Genomic DNA, 18,403 nt, shown 5'->3' on the forward strand with positions numbered 1-18,403 from the left:
TGGTTTTGTAAATAGAATAAGAAGAATAGTAAGTTTTTGAGGTCGTCCGTCTTTTCACGATCGCATTGACACGACGCTATCGACATTGCCGATTCTAGCAGCATGCAAGACGCGTGTCATATTTGAACTTCGTAATGGGCATTGCTTTCCGTAGAGTCTCTGTGGATAAGTGGCAGAGAATTGGAGCGCGGAATTCGAAGGTCTGAGGTTCAATTCTTCGTAGGTACTCAGAAGTTTTCTCTGTCCCACGCTCGTGAAAGATGCAAAACATCTTCCTACAAAGAATGGTGCTCAACTGTATTCCCGAATATCGCGATCTCAATAAAAGATGTAAAAAAACTCTTTGCTCATTTTAGTGTGCACCAAGAAATGTTACCGTTACTTCGGGAATCTCTTTCTAATAATTATCAAAATACAATAATCTAATTATTATTTAACTTGTTGTCTAATCTTATTGTTAACCACATTATTATGTACAAGGATCCATTGCGTTGCTTTCGCAAACCCATTTCAGTTCTTATCGCTGCACTGGCCGCAAACGATTTGTTGGCAGGATCTGTTATAAGCGGTCTTCATATACGCAACGAAATATCGTGCAAAATTCATGAGGATGAAGCGACGATTAGCACGAGTTTTGAAAGTATCATCAGTCTCTTTGCCATAAACAACGGCACGTTTCTTATCATGAGCTTGTCCGTGGAACGTTTAATCGCCGTGGCCTTACCGGTTTACTACCGTGCGACGGCGAGCGGTAGAAAAACGCTGACATGTGCAGTTTGCGTTGTGGCGTATTCCGTGGTTTTTTGTTTGCTTCAATTCACTGGAATTCCGCAGGGAATTTACGACATGTTGCAAGTTCATTTGAATTTGACTTTTCCACTCGTCGCTGTACTTATTTTTAATTTCGTATTGCTAAAAGTTCTACGCGGGTACAGACGGTCCAGACGGCGTGCTTGCTGCATGAACTCTGACGCTAGCGACAACACCGTCTCGGCAAACGAGAAAAGATTCGAATTCGATAAACAGTTCGCATTTACAGCCATTCTTACAGTTCTGTTCCTCTTTATTTCGCATTTGCCATTTTATGCTATTACTCTTCTTGAGGTACATTGTTCTTATTGTGCTGGGATGTGGCTGGTTTCGTGTCGGCGAATCTCGCTACCATTTCTCTTCATCAACGCCGCTTGTAATCCATTTACCTACACATTTCGCATTCGCGAATGCCGTCGATCTCTAAAACTCCTCTTTTTTAAATGGCAAGAAACAATTGAGGTTTCTCCGAGAGCCCCAGTGACACCAGACTCCACAAGGAATCCAATCGCTCTGCGAAAAATGTCACAGGTCTGTCCGAAAACTGGTAGAGTTGTTAAAACGTTCAGGGATAAACACATAGCTGACAGTTTTGACATGGGAATTGTTAATCCGCAGGACATCACGGATGATTGTGAATCTGATGTATGGGATACTAAACTGTGATAGCTATGTTTACGGTCGTGACTTAGATCAGGTTTTCGAGTAAGGACTGGAACCTATTATTATTTTTCGGTAAATTAAGGATATGAGAAATAATAATAGGTTCTATTCCTTACTCGGAAACCTGACTTTTGAAGTAGCCATTCAGTTCCTTTCGCGTTAGAGCCTGATTCCCTTTGCATCGACACGAAATAATGCGAGTAGACTTTCTTTTGCGCTATGAAGCCTGTCGATTTGGAGGCAGAAAGTGATTTGACCTTGCGAGAGGTCTGCCAGGGTTCTTGCAGGACCCGTCCCAGACCTCACGCATGCTCGCCTCGCTCTCGCGAGCTCCGCTGCTCTCGCCGCAGCATAAATAAGAATTTGCTCGCAGGCTATCGAATCTTCAAATGGCAACTTGGCTAAAGGATCAAACTTGGTGTCCATATTGTTTCTTTGATTTACCTGATGATCTCAGAAAAAAAAAAAAGAAATAAAATGAAATGATAACAGTAAGATAACTAGTAATGATACTAAGGATCAGCCACATAGAAATTAATAAAATGAAAATAATAAATAAATAATAAAATAATAAATAATAAAATAGAAAATAATAGAGAAATAAAATTAAAAAAATTGAGTGAATGACTGGATAAATAAATGGGTAAAAAAATTAAACAATCGTTGAAAATTTTCAAATAATCAAGCAACCGCCTATCGAAAGTCTAGCAAATGATCCTTCAGTTGATTTTGGAAGTCCTATGTTAAAGACGACACACAAGTTTACGAACGCGTAGCTCTTTACGCCCTTACATCAGAATGCATATTCTCTCTAATGTTATCTTTTCATTTCCACCGGTGCTGAGGACGAGAATTATTTTAGCGAGCAAAGCTGCTCCAGGTGACGATCATTTCCTTTCTTCTCATGATCCTAATGAATGATTCAGCCGTTTTATTGTAAGGAGAAATTAGATGGTGGTCACTCTTACAGGTTACAGGTTTAAGCGGGGTCCAGGAATTTTTTAGAAGGGGGTTTGCCAAAACCATTTATTGTTACATTCGAACTTGAATAAGCTAAGAAATATTTTGATATATAGAAGAATTTTTGATACTTTCATTTGAGTACAGTCGAACTTGTATTTAGCGGTCACCCATAGGAAATGGCGACAGCGGTTTATGGCGGGCTTGTTGACTCGCGAGGTGACCACTGTGATGACAAATATTGTGGTCGATAAGAATACAGACTACCTTAAATCACTGTCGATTTGCCTTTTATTACTATTCACGTAAAAAAAAACCATTTTTTCAGTGCATAGCACTTTGCGTGACACGTTGACGCAGGCAGTGTTGTCTCTGCTCTTATCAACAACGGCAAACTGGCTAATTAGATTGCGACATTACTGCCAATTCTGGTTAAATCTGCCATTGCCTTTAGGAGAATGATTATGTTGGAACAGCTAAGTGATCAAACAATATACTGCAGACCTTTTTTATTGATAGCTTGACTCCTAGTTTCCAGTATCACTCTTACAATGTAACAACAACTTTAATTTACCACCTAAGCTAGCTGAGGTGTGTTCTCTTCAAAGACTTGTAAAACAATCGAAACATAATACTTCTATTAAAACAATCAAAAATTCGGTACGTGTACAAGTAGATCCAAAGCGATCTTCTTCCCTGCGGGGTGGGGGGGGGGGGGTGGGGAGGATTTTTTCTTCTTTGGCATGAAGAGTCTTCTACAAGAGAATGAGCCATTTCAGGTCGCATGAAAATATATGTTATAAGCCCTTCCCCCTGTGTCGCTTGGGCCCACGGTAGATATCCCTTCGTTTGTAGAGTTTTTGATCTGACAGGCGGTCTTCTATTCACCTGTATTTTCCTGTTTGAGAGCAAAGCTCGACCAGAGCTCGATCCCCGGATGGTAATAATGCACTTGAAGGGACTTAGTAACTTATATACAAAAGTCTTATTCGAGTAGTAAATACAAGAAATGAATGTAACTATTGTCAAAGTGCTTTGCTTCAATTTTCGCCGCACATCAGATAAGATGGATCGAACAGAAAATAAACGATGCATTACGATTCAAAATATTGGTTGTTAAAGCCATAATCGGCTGGAACGTATTGCAGTTGCAAATGATGTAGCCTTCTTCCCTTATGGGAGGTAAACAGTGAAATGAAAGCCATGACTAGATGGCATTGCAAAAATTGACATCTCACAGTGAATGAGGAACTTTGACTCCCGAGTGGATCAACATTCGGCGATAAGGCTAGTTGACACGTGACATTCTCCTATTCCCTTTTAAGGACGTTTTGTAAATAATTTTTTGAGAATTTGCTGTAGTTTACAACCCGGTCATGCACTCGATTTTGTATTGCCACAAACATACAAAGTACAATATCTTAAAAATTGAGCGAAAAACTGGGTGAAAGTGCAGTTTGCTATAATTTCCCAATTGATCCACTCAACGCTTTACCATTACAGACAGAAAACAAAGTACAATGTTGTGCCGTGGGACAGTGGGTGAATGGGAATGAAAAGGAATAAAAGTGGTCCACTATTTCAGCAAGATCTTCAACCGAATGTGTCAACAACCTTGTCGCTGGTTTTAGTATGAAATAGCAAGAGTTGCAATTTCCCTTAGGATTCTTGATCAAACAATTATGAACATTCAAGCATGTTAACATTATTTAACTGAGTTATCACATCTAATTTCTACCAAAATCACCTCTGCATCATATGACGAGTGGCTCAGTTGTTTATTCTACAATAATATGATGGTCACCTGACCATGACCAGTCGTGTTGAAACAGCATTCATTCTGCTGGTTGTTTCCAACATTGTAGGATCCACCACCGCCCCCACAGGCATCCGGAATAAGCGCTCCACTGCCTCCCCCAGAGTACCCTCCCCCTCCCCCTCCCGCATAACATCCACCTCCTCCACCAAACCCACCAGCGCATCTATGCCACCTCATGGATCTCCCACCCACCCCTCCCTGTAGAAATCCCCTACCACCTTCTCCACCCCATCCCTTGGTTCCATTAAAATCCTTTCCACTTCTTCCACTGGAGTAAAATCCGCCGCCACCACCACCTGAAATATAATAATGTGAAACTAAATCGGAAAACGTTTTGACGTTGATATCGTGAGCATATGACTGAAGAAATAAATTGTATAAACCTTTTTGTCATGTATTCAAAATGCTTGAATATGAGAAGTCGATAAAAATATTCGTACCTGAATAATCATCACCAGCAGTCTGTGCACCAAGTCCATTGCTCCCCCCTGACCCTGATCTGTACCCAGAATTCCCTGTTGTGTTTGTGCTGGCGTCACATCCATCGTGTCTTGATATTGCATAGAATATCCCTCCTCCGCCTCCAGCTATTATCAAAGGTGTGTCAGCTCCTCTCACTACAAATGTACCTCCACCACCTCCAGAAGAGTAATAGCGCGTGTTTATTCCTCCTTCTTGACCAACAAGTATCTGAATGATTTCATTCTTGTTTAAGCGGAACGTTCCAATCATTCTTGCTCCTCTTCCTCGGTACTGAGAGCTGTTAGTGTATCCATCGTACCCTCCTGCAGCTCCTATTGCTTCTATTCTGTAGTCACCAGTGTACGGCACAGTCCACAGCTGAATACCGCTGGACAGTGTAACTTGTCCGTCATGATCCTGATCCGTATAGTAACTACCAAGCGATGTTGGTCCAAATCTTCCAGTGGCATTCAGATTTGTGAACATGGCTTTGAAGGCTGAGAGAAAAAAATGTAAAATTGGCATCAGTTGTTTATCGGACACCAAAGTTTCCCAGTGTCGTTTTAAAAAGTATTGAGATAAGTTGTAATTTCATCTTTTTCTTTAATGTTTGTTTGAATTATGATTCCAAACAAAAGAGAAAACAAATATATGGAAATTAGCAAAAAGAAAAGGCCACTTCAGACCTTAAGTTTTCCTACACTGTTAAAGAAACTTGAGATTATTTTGACTATTTGGTGGAAAGTATGAGGTAAAAGTTGTTCACCCGACTCCTAACGTCGAGTATTGCCGAATGTTCGGGGGGGTGTTTGATTGAATTTTCTGTCTAAACATATCAAGAAATGAACCACGTTAGTTCAATATTTGGAAAAATTATCTATTTTAGTTCCTGTTCCTTGCTATGATAGAATCCTGATGCCCATGAATGTAATCCGCACAACCTCGATTTATGGATTCAGGTTTGATGTAAATACAAATTTAGCTTAAAGAAGGTGTGCTTCCATAGCTCTTAATTTGTATTAGTATTTAAGTTATCACAATTTACACCGAATGATAAAGCACTCGTCTGAATTCGAAGTGTAATGAATACAGTTAGTATTCTTTTTAAACACATTTATTACCTAAGTTATCTGTGTATCTGCTGGTTCTAGTGGATCTGGCAAAACGTTATCAGTTTAAGTTCTGGAGAATCTTTCTATAAAAAACACATAATATTTGTCACACTTACTGCAATTGAATCCTGTTTTGCATTTGCAAGTGTATGACCCGTCTGTGTTATTGCAACTTGCATTATAATGACATCCATGGATATTGCTGGTACACTCGTCCACATCTAAAAAGTTTGATGAAAAGCGGAGAAAGTGTTGGATGGACACCAATTACAAATGAAAAAAAGAAACTATTTCCACAGGGGAGCTACAGTGAGGGAAATTGTAGAAAAGAAGCCTTATGATTAATTTTTAGGCTTCGACGTGATTCGAACCCTTCGCCCCAAGTCACTATTTGGTCATTACTAACAACAACTCTAGCAAACTTGACAATGATGCATACAGTCGAACCTGGATTATCCGGACTATTTGATTATCCGGACTTTTTTCTCTGGTCCCAATATTTTCATGAATATTAATTAGTTGGGATCTTGAAAACTTAGAGTCGCAAAAAGCCCAATAATCCTTTCAAGACTGTTAAAACAGCGTATCATCCAGTGCGCTTTTCCAAATTCGCAAGTGCGAGGAGACAAAGAAATATTCTGATGTGTTATTTGTTAATACATACAGGCTGTGTAGCTATCACAATTAAAATGATGTTTTCGTTGCTGTATACCTTTCGTTTACATTTCTATCTCATTAATATTCATATTTAACAATTATACCACGAGCGCGCGTTGGATATGAGATGATAGATAGCCAACGAGGCGCGTAGCGCCGAGTTGGCTATAATCATCTCATATCCAACAAGCGCAAGTGGAATAATTGTTTTATTAAAAACGCCCCCAGGAAATTATTATTTTGTAAGAAGAAACTGGATTTTTTAGCTCCCTTTTGATTTTAAGCTGACGCGTACGCTTACCATATTTGTAGATTATGGTATATTGGCTGATATACCATAATGGCTAAGCCAATAAAAAGTCTTGAATTGCATTATCCAATGATCCAGTTTTTAATAATTTCGATTATCCGGAATTTTTACCGAGGTCCCGACGAGTCCGGATAATCGAGGTTTGACTTTATCAGCAGTTAATGTTTTGATCTTCAGCTAAATCACTCTCAGCCAAATTGAAAAGAGATCAGACGGGGAGACATCAAACCGTCTTCTCCTCTTCTCCTAACAATACAGGATTAGGTATCAATTATACCCGGAAATTTTTTCCTCATTTAATATGTTTAATACTTGGAATTGATTCAGAATCAGCTGATGTTATCCGCTGCTTGGTTAGCTCATACTGTAGAGCGCTAGATTGCTTAGGGATGTCGAGGTTTCAAGCCACAGACTGGACTTAAACTCAGTGTCTTAACATAAATGGGGAGAAGGTGCTGTCTATGCTATAACATCTGGAAATGGTTAGACATTCTAGTCTTCTCGCATAAGGACGTAAAACCGCAGGGCCTGTCTCCCACATCTTCTCTGTAGTGGTTGAAAGGGGACTTTGAATAAATCACGCACTTATCGTAGAGAGTAGAGAACGTTGCTCCCGGTGTTGTGGTCTGGCCTTAATTCTGAAAATGGGGGCATCTGTAAAGAGTTCCTTAAAAAAATGGTAAACTGCTTAATGCAATCCAGCCAAATTCCTCCAAACGTTTTAAAACGTCATGAGTCAATGGATATGGCGCTATGGAAATACATTACCATTATTACTATTATATATATTATTTGATGTCTCCATAAATATCTATAAATCTCTCCTGTGCAATTCCGACCGTCCCCCTGATAACCTTCTTTACAGCTGCACATAAATGATCCCTCGGTTTTCTTACAAACAACTTTGGCAGAGCAGTCATGAGTGTTGTCTGCGCACTCGTTTTTATCTAAACAAAGAAAACAATTAAGACTGATGAAACCTTGTCCGCAAGCTGGATGAAGAATCTTCGGAACATTAAAAAAAATACTAGAGTGACCTTTTTCACAGTTTTCTCCCTTGTAAGGAACTGGACATAGGCAAATGTATCTCTTGTCGGTATATCCATTGAGACACGTGGCATTATGGAGACAGGGATTACTGGAGCATGAATTCTGATTGGATATAAAAACACTTATTAGTAAATATACCCGACCGATAATGTCCGGGTTGACTCAAGATGATTGTATGGTTATGTGAAATCCTACCTCGGTAGCCCAATGAATAAAACCTTTTCGAGCTTCATTATCGTCACGATGTTGGGTGTGATCGGAATCAATTAGCTGGCAGAGCCTGAAGCCTGTCTCGTTTGGTGGGCCGATATTCACGGACACACAGGTACTTTCCATAAGGCACTCATATCTGCAGTCACCATTGAGCTCCGTCCCCATTGGCAGATAAGTTTCTTTAAATACGTAACCTTGAGGAGCATATCCTTCTTCTGGTTTCTTAAACCTAAGACTTCGGCAGCCAAAACCTGCATGCAAAGGATTGGATTTATGAGGAAAAATGCCATCAGCATTTCAGCTAGAGATTTACTAACAATCTGAATAGAAACGGGAATATCACAGCTAAAGAAACGCATATTATATATCATATATTATTAACCACGTCCCGGTTAGCTCAATGGATAGAGCGCTGGACTATTGTGCGGGAAGTCGAGGGTTCGAACCCTTGCCGGACCAACACTCAAGGTCTTAAAATAATTGAGAAGAATTAATTTGCTACCTTTCTATAACATCATGAAATGGTTAGATATTCTAGTCTTCTCGGATAGGGACGAATAAATGGAGGTCCCGTCTCCCGCAGGGTTGGGGTAGGAGACGTTAATTTCCCACACACGAGATTACTGTGTGATGGATGTCCTCCCCTGGGGTGGGATGGGTGGGAAGGTGAGATCGATAGACTGAAGCGGCTGCCAGAGGCGCCTGTTATGCTTACGTCTGTTCTCAACCTTACACTGCGCCCGTAATTCAGCCTCTGGGCTGCAAGTGGTAAGATATAAACTATATTCATATTCAAAAACTGGATCATGGGATAATGCAATTGAAGACTTTTTATTGGCTTAGCTATTATTCCTTATGAGCCAATATACCATAATCTACAAATATGGTGAGCGCACGCGTCAGCTTAAAATTAAAGGGGAGCTAAAAAATTGAATAAAATTTAATAATTTAATTTAACGTTTTTAATAAAACAATTATTCCACTCGCGCTTGTTGGATATGAGATGATTATAGCCAACTCGGCTCTACGCGCCTCGTTGGTTATCTATCATCTCATATCCAACGCGCGCTCGTGAAATAATTATCAATTATTCTACCTTGACACTTACGTGTAACACGTGCCTGCGAAAAGTCAAAATTTTAGAGAAACCAAGAAGGCAAACACAATGCGCAGTAAATTTTAAAAATCATCTTTTCCAAAAAACAAGCTCCAGTGAAAGAAGACTACTTAAGAAACTTATTTCCGGCGAAAAAAGCAATAGGTGCATATTACGTTTTAACTAAAAGATCAAGATGAAAGATAAAAATCGCTAAATATTTTGGCATGTGTGAAAATGGCATGTGGATCATATTTCAAAAGGGAATATGCAAATTTTTCCGTGAGTGAAGAGATCTTAAGTTCCATGGAATCTATCAATTGGAAGCAAGACTAAAATGGCCAAGAAATATTTCGGGACGTCAGATTTATTCAAAACAGTTTTTTATTTGCTGTTATAAGCGATAAACGTACGAATTTCGGAGCAACTTCAGAATACCCGTCCACACGAATTTCTTACTTGTACAAAGCCCACACGGTAAAATTAATCATGCTTAGATCGTTGTTTATTTGCCTTCATGACCAGAAATTGCGCAACGTTATGTTGAAAATTCAGAAAAAACTTCGATTTGAGGTAAAATCTTCTATTAAAAAATACTTTTTGAACACATTTTTATTCGAAAATAATATTTACCGGACCATCGAATCGTCAAATTGTCGCTAGGCCCTGCTTGAAGTCCGAAAGTTCGGTTTTCACTTTACGTCCATAATTCGCATCGCCTTTGAGACTCGTGGTGTCGTTGACTCAAGAGCTTATTCTGTCACCTTTAAGACCTGGATATCCATTATTTTCCAAGCAGAGTATTCTATAGCATTGTTACTTTACATTCTGAGTTCTACAAGGTCTAACTCGATCGCAAATGAACGAAAAATCCGACCTGAAAATTTTGAGGGTCGACCGCGCGGACGCCATATTTTCAAATTTGATCATTTGGTGAAGACGCATAGAGTAATGACCCTTTAGTACCCCCTAAAGCCAATAAAATATATGCGCAAATGATGGATTCTGATTGGCTTATTCATCTCCAAACTATAGAAGAGGTTTGGGGACAAAACTCCACTTAGTTGGGGAGGTAAGAGGGAAAGCGTTCTCGCGCGAGGCAATCGCGAGTTTCGGGCGGTTACGGGCGGTTCAGGAGTCAATGTGGTTCAGGTGTCAAACACTTAAGATCAGCCATAATAGAAGACAATACAAAGCAACACGACCATTTTCAGTTTGTTAATGAAACACAAAAAACATTTTAAAATGTCTCCCTTAATGACAGAACAAATGTTGCTGTGAGATCTTCTTGACAGTCTTTTGCGTTGAAAAAGCTTATCTTATTAAAGTGGCGCTCTTTTATCTTAACACGAAACAGTTGACAGCTAAAAGATAGCTCAACTAACTGATAAGGTTAGGTCAGTCCTGGATAATAATCAGAAAGAGTTTGGCGATAGGAGCCAGTCATATCAAGGTTTCTGCAATTAACGTTGAAAAGACTGAGTACTTGGTATCAAGTAGAATTTGAGCTAGAGATTTCTATCGCTTGTGAGTCGACGAGGTCGAAAGGTGTTCTTCAGCAAACTCTTTACAAATTTGAAATTCACATGCAACGCATAAAAATGGAATTATAATTTTGTACATTCTATTCCTGAAGCTATCCAATTCTTCCGTTGGTGATAGCAGTTTGCAGATTTATGAGACTAATCATAAATAGTTTAGTATAGTTCCGCAAGTCAGTTGACAAAATTGATGCAAGAGTGAAGGTGAAATATAAAGTTAAAAAAGTATAACACAAACTTTGGTCTGAAAATGGTGATGTTTTCAGAGCTCCGCGCAGGTGAACTAGTTTAAGTCGAAAAACTTACGTTTGTTTTCCCCAGTAGGACAGTGAAGCCATCCTCCCCACAGAACAGACATGAAAAGCGCCAACAGAGCGAGGGAAAAGCGCTCCACCATTCTTAACAACGTACCAGGACGGTGATAAACGGGTCTACCGTTGAAAGCGGAGCAGCAGCACTGTAATAAACACGTCGAGTGCTCTTCGAAAAATCTTGGGGGGATTTAACTCTATCAATATTTTATAAGTGATTATAATTGACAGATGAGGAGCCAGTTGTCATCCGATCCTATGCTGACGTCGGCCTTTTAGCTGTTTCATCGACAACATTTTTTTTTCTCTTTTAAGACTATTTTTTCCCCATAACACACTGGTTTTTTATAAGTTGGGATATTCAATGATTGCGTACATATGAAATAAGACCTCTGTGTTTAAAAGAAAAAATGATAGATTGAAAAATTAATTGACGAAAAGCTTTCAGATAAATTTGGGTCTATAAACTCAACTTAAAGCACCTTTCACACATGAATAGAAATAAAGTTTATTTAACGTTAATAGTTGCATTTTAGCTTGGTTATACTTTGAGACACCTGCCTCTATCTTCTGAATTTTTCAAATTTTGTTGTGTCCATAAACTGTGGTACTCAGTGATTCGTAATGTGTGAATTAGGACTTCTGTGGTTGAAAATACTTAAAATAAACTGCTAAAGCTTATTGACAGAACCTGTCAATTGATAAAACCCCGTAAACTCATCTTAAAACACCTTTCAGACAGGAATTTAGATGGTGTTTATTCAATGTTTATAATCAAATTTTGTATTGGACCAAGGAAAAATGATTTTTTTTCTTGATGCATGAATGGACATAATTTCAGACTATAAAACGAAATGCCTTCAACAATGAAATGTTGTTGCTTTGGAGTGGACCTTACAAAGGCGATATGAAGTGGTTAAGATCTTAACCTCCATAAAAGCGTAAAGTATTAATTAAGCAGCCCTATACAGCTTTTTCATCGGCATGATATAAAGAACATGACTCTGTTTCCAAGTAGAAAGATGCACAAAGTTGGGATATCTCTTGCCACCTTCATCTCACCTGCTGGCTGGGGACACCAAAAAACAACAGGCAGGCTTTTTACTAAATTTTCTTTCCTAAGTGTTAAAAAGAAAAACCATAACTGTGCATTTTCAGGAAACCAAAGGTAATTGGAAACTGTCTTCAAATGGGTAATTTTGCCACCTGCTTATTGATACCGAGGCATTGATGCTTTCAGCTATTTTTCCAGGGAAACACGTGGCCTGTATCTCAAATTACGAAAACAGGAAGAATATTGCCTTTAGAGAAACTTATTTAGCCATAACCTGAAGCAACAAACTTTCTTGCGGCAGCTTCTCCAGGACACCAGAAACACATTTGAGGAGTACATCACGGCAGAGAGAAATCTGCAACTAAACCTAAAGTATGTGTTCCCTTATGATTATCTTTATTGGATCTACTGATTAAAAATGCAAACCTAACACCCACACATGAATGCAACACACTATTCGTTTAGAAATGGCACATATTATGGTTTCAAGTAAAAAAAAAGTTTTTTGGTAAAACCGAGGATATATTTTTAATTACTTTAATTTTCAAGTAAGTGGAATGCTTGGAAAAGAGTTCCCTGCACGGAAATGCTTAGAAAAAAGGTCCCTGCACGGAAATGAGGTTTTCAGTGGTGATGGCTGCTTTAAGTACCAGTACAGTAGAACTACGAACCGTCGAACTCGGTTAATTCGAACTCCAGGGTAATCGAATTAATTTTAATTCGCTTGATTAAAATTTAACCTTCGACTTAACCGTTTAGATTTTTTATGTTACTATAAAAGCCTTTTTGATATACGTCTTTCATTTCTTCTTTGAAAGGAATATAAAAATAGATTTAGAATTTTAGCTTTCTTGTCACTGTCAACCAATCATCGATTAACAAGATAATTTAGTTTTATAAACTAAGTTGTGTCTAAAAATTTTCCAAAGTCGACGTTTTAAGCGTTGGTCCAAATTTCCTTTTCATTCTGACGAGGGACCAACGCTTGGTACGTCAGCTACAGAAACTCTCTGTGCCGGCAAACTTACATTGTCAACTCAGTAGATAAAACCGAATTATCTTATAACACATCCACCGACGCAGCACTACAGTTTCTGTAGAAAGAAAACCCTCCTTATTCTCGAAAATAGTCTCATTAACTCCGAACTTTTTTGTTACTCTGACACTCATTGACCTGTCATAGTTCAATAAAACTCCCTATCTAGAGTTCTGTGATGCAATTCAATGCACTTAAATGTTGTCGATGACACAAGTTTATTGCGAATATAGTTTGGCAAAAAAATCAAAACTAAATTCATTCTTGTAACCTAAAAATGACTTGATTTGTATTTGGGCAAGCGAAAACGAAATCGTTTGGTTAGTTAGTATACGAGGGCACAAAAATAATCTTTGAGATATTCATCGTGTGTAGTGTGGCGAAAGTTCATCTTCCTGTCTGGCAGCTGGAAATCGCCAAACATTAGGAGGTTAGGCTGCATTGAAGATGGATAGTACAAAGAACTATTAACTATGAATTGTTGTTCCAGAACCTTTTCAATATCGACTTTACTCTTTCCCCCATTGTTGTGAATTAGCTCCGAACTTTTCTCCGACACGTTTTGGTTCTGTCAAGGAGTGACCCGTTTTTGTGCTTTTTGCATCTTTAACAGCATCAATGTTTCCGCTTTCTACATCGTTCTGGATCCTTTTTTCTTCCCGACTCTTCACTTTATCTTGTCCCTCAATCTCCCCCCTTCCTAATGAATTTTCAGATTTTTTTCTCAGAGCGTCCAAGTCTTTCTCTGCGGGAAAGTTGACACGAAGTTCTTCAGAGGCGGTCAACACAGACGTAATAATGGAGAAAAACATAGATACTCCTAAAAGAACGACTGTGGCACGCAATAGTTCCATAATAATGCTTCCAACATCAGAAGGAGCTTGTCCTGAAGAAAAAAAATAATCTTGGTGCAATTACAATTGGTAATCTTATGATTGTGAGGGGAATTTCGAATGAATAACCGTGAACAATTTTTCAAAGACTTTAATTGTAATGTATTGGAGAACATAAAACGTGGAAACTGTTTTAATTATTAGCAAAGAACTGAGATGCGGAGATCATTTATAAAAAATTTATCATTCCTTATTTATTCCAGAATTAAACGAAAAAGAAATATATTTTTTGATCTTATTGGACAGTTCTAGGGGAAGTATGCTCCAGAAACTATATGAACGACAAGATCGCTTACAATGGAAAAATTGGAGTTGAATAAATATTATAGAAGAGAGGCTGGGTTGGTGGGCAAAATTCAAAATAGCGGTGTCCGTAAGGGGAATCGTTAAAACAGACAACTTTCCACAGGTTAGGTTACTCCTAATGGAAATTTTACCATTAAACATTTCACGAAGTGGCTCTTCTTGTCCACTGTTTCCAGTGTTTTGGGGAAGGAGGAAATCCGGACGACCCGAAGAAAAACCCACCTGTGGCGCTAGGGGCCTGTTTCTCGAAAGTCCCGGTAACTTAAAGCTGTTCTGTTTTCATTTAAGATGGGGATTTCAAAATTTTCAAAAATGGTACAGTAAAACTGTCAGCTAAAGAAACAAAAAGGACTGGTTTGGGTGCCAGAATCTACTTTCCCATCATTGAAACTTTGATTTTAAGTTACCATGACTTTCGAGAAAGGGCCTCAGCGGTGGGAGACGAGCGCTCCCACACTGTGCTATCCCCGTGCAATTTCATGCGTTGCAGAACGGACTCAAAAAATCGTTATGCCAAATATTTAAAAAGAGAAAAAAAAGGAAAAATAAATTCTCATTTTGGTACTTCTCTGTGACTTATTTCTAAGCCCCTTTATTCCGAGCTCTTCCCTACCTCCGTTTGGCACCAGATCCCCAAATCCAATGGTCGAGAACGTGATAAAACAGAAATATACTCCTTCTAGAAAATTCCATTGTTCTTCCTGTAGATAAAGGAACGCTCCAACAATTAACATTATCAGGAGGGCGAACAGCGTCCACATAAGAGTTTTTGTGACAACTGGCTGTGATTCCCGCTTGAGCAATTTTGTTTCCACTAAGAAATGAATATAGCTTATTAGTTGATTGACGCGGTCTCCAATATGACGTAACACCATTAGATTCAAAGGAATTCCAAATAAGGCGAAAACCATACAGAAGACGCGGCCGCCAACTGTACTGGGAGCTAAGTGACCATAGCCTGTGGAATAGTGAGAGAGGGGAATGGATAAGCGCTTAAGTTAAACTCAAGTTACCTTCGTTTAAAAGGAAATGACCGTAATCTTTACAATTACTGTAGTTATTCTTCAACTAATACGCATACCTGACACTTGAGATGATCTACGCACTTGCCAAAGTAAGCTGAGTTTTCATTAGATTTAAAGTTTAAAAGTAAACACACACAACCCATAATTCCTTCATTCACTCTGACGAGAGGCTAACGCTCAACATGTGCGCTTAGAAACAGTTTGGGTAGCCAATATATATTATCGACTCAGTTGATAAATCCAAATTATCCTGTTATTCTCCCCCGCCGACGCATTCTCAAGAAACTTAGCCCCTTTTTTCATTACTAAAGCTACCTTCTCGGTCATTTTCCAAAAAGAGGACACTTACATGCCAGGGGGTTCCGATTGTATCGACACCGCAAAAAAAAAAAAAAAAAAAAAGTTACGCGCAGGAAAACAAACAACTAATCGCCGTTTAGCTAATCTTTAAAGCACAGATAAGTAGTGAGAGATTGAAAAGAAAGATTTATACTTTTTAATGAAATTCAAACGACAGATATAGAAAATATCAAAAATTTATAACCCAATACTGGCTGTTGGATTTTATCTCCATGGGAATAAAAAGAAACACACGCACGCAAAACAAAAATAGTAGGTCTGGGAAATTTGGCTGGGGGAATTTGGCTGCGACACGATAAATTTTACCGGATCTCCACCTTAAGATTCTGTAATATCATTAATATTTTGATTTTAGCCAAGCTCAAAAGCGGAGCTCCGGTTGGTTCATTAAGAGCTTAATTCTGAAGCCAACTAAATTTTAATGAGTTTGAAACTTTTCTCTCTACATCCCCCCCTACCCATTAGTTATTAACCGGCAGTCAATTTTCTACAGCCCCCCCCTTTATTTGGCGACGACTGCTCTCCCCTTCACTTCCCCTAAAAACCATGTGATCTCCCCGAGATCCTTCACTCCCTCGGCGAAAAAGAATTACCGGTCCCTGATTAACAATGGCTGTTGTATTTATCTCAACAGGACTCCAAAACAACAATACAAAGAGAGCTAATGCCCTCTAAAAGTCAAAAAAAGAAATTAAATATCATAATTTTTAAGGTCAAGTTTTTGAGCGAAACTTATGCAGAATAAAAGAGGCCTTACCCACAGTCGTGACAACACTCCATGTAAAATACAATGAAGCGTAGTATGTCCATCGTGACGTACACCACTGGTCTGGGTCGCCGCCACAGCGGTGTTTTACAGCATTTTCAACCTTCTCCACCAACAAGTCGAAATCTTCTGGTGTCATGTTATGCTTTTCAAGGAAAAACTTCTTCATAGAATTTAATTCTTGTATCTCCAGTTTGTCATTTTCGTTCTCAAGAACTTGGAAGACTACAGCACCTGAGAGAAGATAGATTCCCAGCAAAATCGCGAGGCATATCAATCGTTTTGTGTCGGACGTGAAGTTAAGGGCCATAGGCCTTCCATTGCCTCGATTCGTGTGCTTTTTTTTGGAAGTTCCGCTTAGAAAAAGGATGAAGGTCTTTTCAATAGAATTTATCGCGCGGTTGAATGTACTGTCGATTTACACGAGCATGCGCAGCCTCTCACTAAACGCAAATAACACAATGAGGCACCACTTTCGCCTGGTACCTGCACCGAACTGAAAACGGCTGGTTGAGTCAGATGAAAGGCAAACACAGACTTTAAGATAGAACCTGCATATAACTTCAGAGACAAAGTACCGTTACTGACTTGATAGAGAAAATTTTCAACCTTTTTTACTCATAAGGTCTTAAAGCTATTTCTTCTATTTCTTCTAACTGACGACTAAAGGTTTCTTAATGGGATATTCACGGATATTCAGATAGCTATCTGTCAAGATGACATTTTCTTTATGATGATTTTCTTAATTCTTACTTCCTTTCTCCTTGAAAATGTATTGAAAGAAAGTAAAGAGAATTTATCACAAGATCACGGCCTTGAGAAAGGAGCTGAAGTTGTACTAATTTTTTAGTTTTTAGCTACGAAAAGAGCAAACTCTTTATAAAGACGCTTTGTGTGGGCAGACCATTTTGTCGGCTGTTTCAGGGCTGTGAATTGTTTGCGTTTAATTTTTACGACATTCGATCGCATTTAGATTATACAAAATTCATTAAAAAGCGAAGAATCTCTCGGGAACTCTGTTGAACATGTTGCTTCAACCCTCACACTCAAACGCCAGCATGCATATTCTCCATACTGGCCCCGGTTGTTCAAAGATTGGATAGCGCTATTCACTTGATAAAACACTATCCGGTGGATAACACTGTACGTTTTTCTATCACATATCTGCTGGATAGCGATTTATCCGTTGGATATCTGAACTTTGTACAACAGGGCCCAGTCCTCTAATATCATAAATTTCTCAATATATTTCCTGACATGGTAAATGTTTTTAGCAATCAAGATATTGTGTAATTGGTAATCATTTCCTTTATTCTCTTTCCCTTAATGCTTGATTCAGGGGTGATATTGTAAGGAGAAATTAGATGCTTGTCGCTCTTAGAGGTTTAAGAGTCAAGATGCTGTTTCAGTCGAACGAAATAATTTGTCTATTTTGTGCATTTAACCTGAAACAATATATTACTTGGGAGGCGCGGTGGCCTCACGGTTAGTGCGCTGGACTCCGGATCGAGAGGTCTGGGTTCGAGCCTTAGCCGGGGACACTGTGCAGTGCTTACTCTCACAATGCCTTTCTTCACCCAGATGTTAAAATAGATACCGGCAAATTTAATGCTGGGGGCAACTAAGCATTCCATCCTGGGGGGGGGGGGGGGGAAGTAAAATACTCCTAGTCGCTTCATGCCACAGAAACCGGAGTTAAGCGCCGGCCCAACGAGTCACTTGGCTCGAAAACTGGTCTTACTTTACTATATTACTTGTTTGAAGATACCTCCATTTTTAAGGTCCTTAAGAGGGCCAAGAGTTTATTAGTTTTTAAGTATTAAGTGATACCCTCTTTAAATAAAGGCTACTAAGTGCACTGTATTGCAAAACAAAAGTATGTTCACCATAACAGGTTAACTTTGAAAAGATTTACGCAACGATTAAAGAAAATAAATCTACCTTACTCGATTGTTCAAC

At 38.9% G+C, this 18,403-nt stretch overlaps 3 protein-coding genes across 3 annotated transcripts; 1 reads left to right on the plus strand and 2 right to left on the minus strand.

The window, feature by feature from the left end:
- Positions 1–259: 259 nt before the first annotated feature.
- LOC148736705 (uncharacterized) lies at positions 260–2,817 on the plus strand. The gene has a single exon (XM_088750005.1). It carries the CDS (start codon positions 472–474, stop codon positions 1,474–1,476), a length of 1,005 nt encoding a protein of 334 aa, XP_088606131.1. The 5' UTR covers positions 260–471; the 3' UTR covers positions 1,477–2,817.
- A 1,056-nt stretch (positions 2,818–3,873) lies between these two features.
- On the minus strand, positions 3,874–11,181 carry LOC111346633 (uncharacterized). Its single transcript, XM_088750004.1, has 6 exons — positions 11,000–11,181; positions 8,039–8,307; positions 7,831–7,945; positions 5,943–6,047; positions 4,693–5,211; positions 3,874–4,548 (listed from the first exon to the last, which is right to left on the minus strand). The coding sequence occupies exons 1-6, from the start codon at positions 11,088–11,090 to the stop codon at positions 4,217–4,219; spliced, it is 1,431 nt and encodes a 476-aa protein (XP_088606130.1). The 5' UTR covers positions 11,091–11,181; the 3' UTR covers positions 3,874–4,216.
- Positions 11,182–13,293: 2,112 nt separating this feature from the next.
- LOC111346632 (potassium channel subfamily K member 3) lies at positions 13,294–16,880 on the minus strand. The gene is made up of 3 exons (XM_022953902.2): positions 16,436–16,880; positions 14,907–15,251; positions 13,294–13,980 (listed from the first exon to the last, which is right to left on the minus strand). The coding sequence occupies exons 1-3, from the start codon at positions 16,752–16,754 to the stop codon at positions 13,604–13,606; spliced, it is 1,041 nt and encodes a 346-aa protein (XP_022809637.2). The 5' UTR covers positions 16,755–16,880; the 3' UTR covers positions 13,294–13,603.
- Positions 16,881–18,403: the final 1,523 nt, after the last annotated feature.

This window comes from Stylophora pistillata, chromosome 2 (genome assembly GCF_964205215.1).
Source record: "Stylophora pistillata chromosome 2, jaStyPist1.2, whole genome shotgun sequence".
NCBI lineage: Eukaryota > Metazoa > Cnidaria > Anthozoa > Scleractinia > Pocilloporidae > Stylophora > Stylophora pistillata.

Coding starts and splice junctions, on each gene's coding strand:
- LOC148736705 (XM_088750005.1), top strand. CDS start 472: ATGTACAAGGATCCATTGCGTTGCTTTCGCAAACCCATTTCAGTTCTT.
- LOC111346633 (XM_088750004.1), bottom strand. CDS start 11,090: ATGGTGGAGCGCTTTTCCCTCGCTCTGTTGGCGCTTTTCATGTCTGTT. Junction 7,946..8,038: donor TTATTCATTGGGCTACCGAG/GTAGGATTTCAC, acceptor ATATCCAATCAG/AATTCATGCTCCAGTAATCC. Junction 4,549..4,692: donor TGCTGGTGATGATTATTCAG/GTACGAATATTT, acceptor ATTATATTTCAG/GTGGTGGTGGCGGCGGATTT.
- LOC111346632 (XM_022953902.2), bottom strand. CDS start 16,754: ATGGCCCTTAACTTCACGTCCGACACAAAACGATTGATATGCCTCGCG. Junction 15,252..16,435: donor GAGTGTTGTCACGACTGTGG/GTAAGGCCTCTT, acceptor ACTATTCCACAG/GCTATGGTCACTTAGCTCCC. Junction 13,981..14,906: donor GGATCTGGTGCCAAACGGAG/GTAGGGAAGAGC, acceptor TTTTTTCTTCAG/GACAAGCTCCTTCTGATGTT.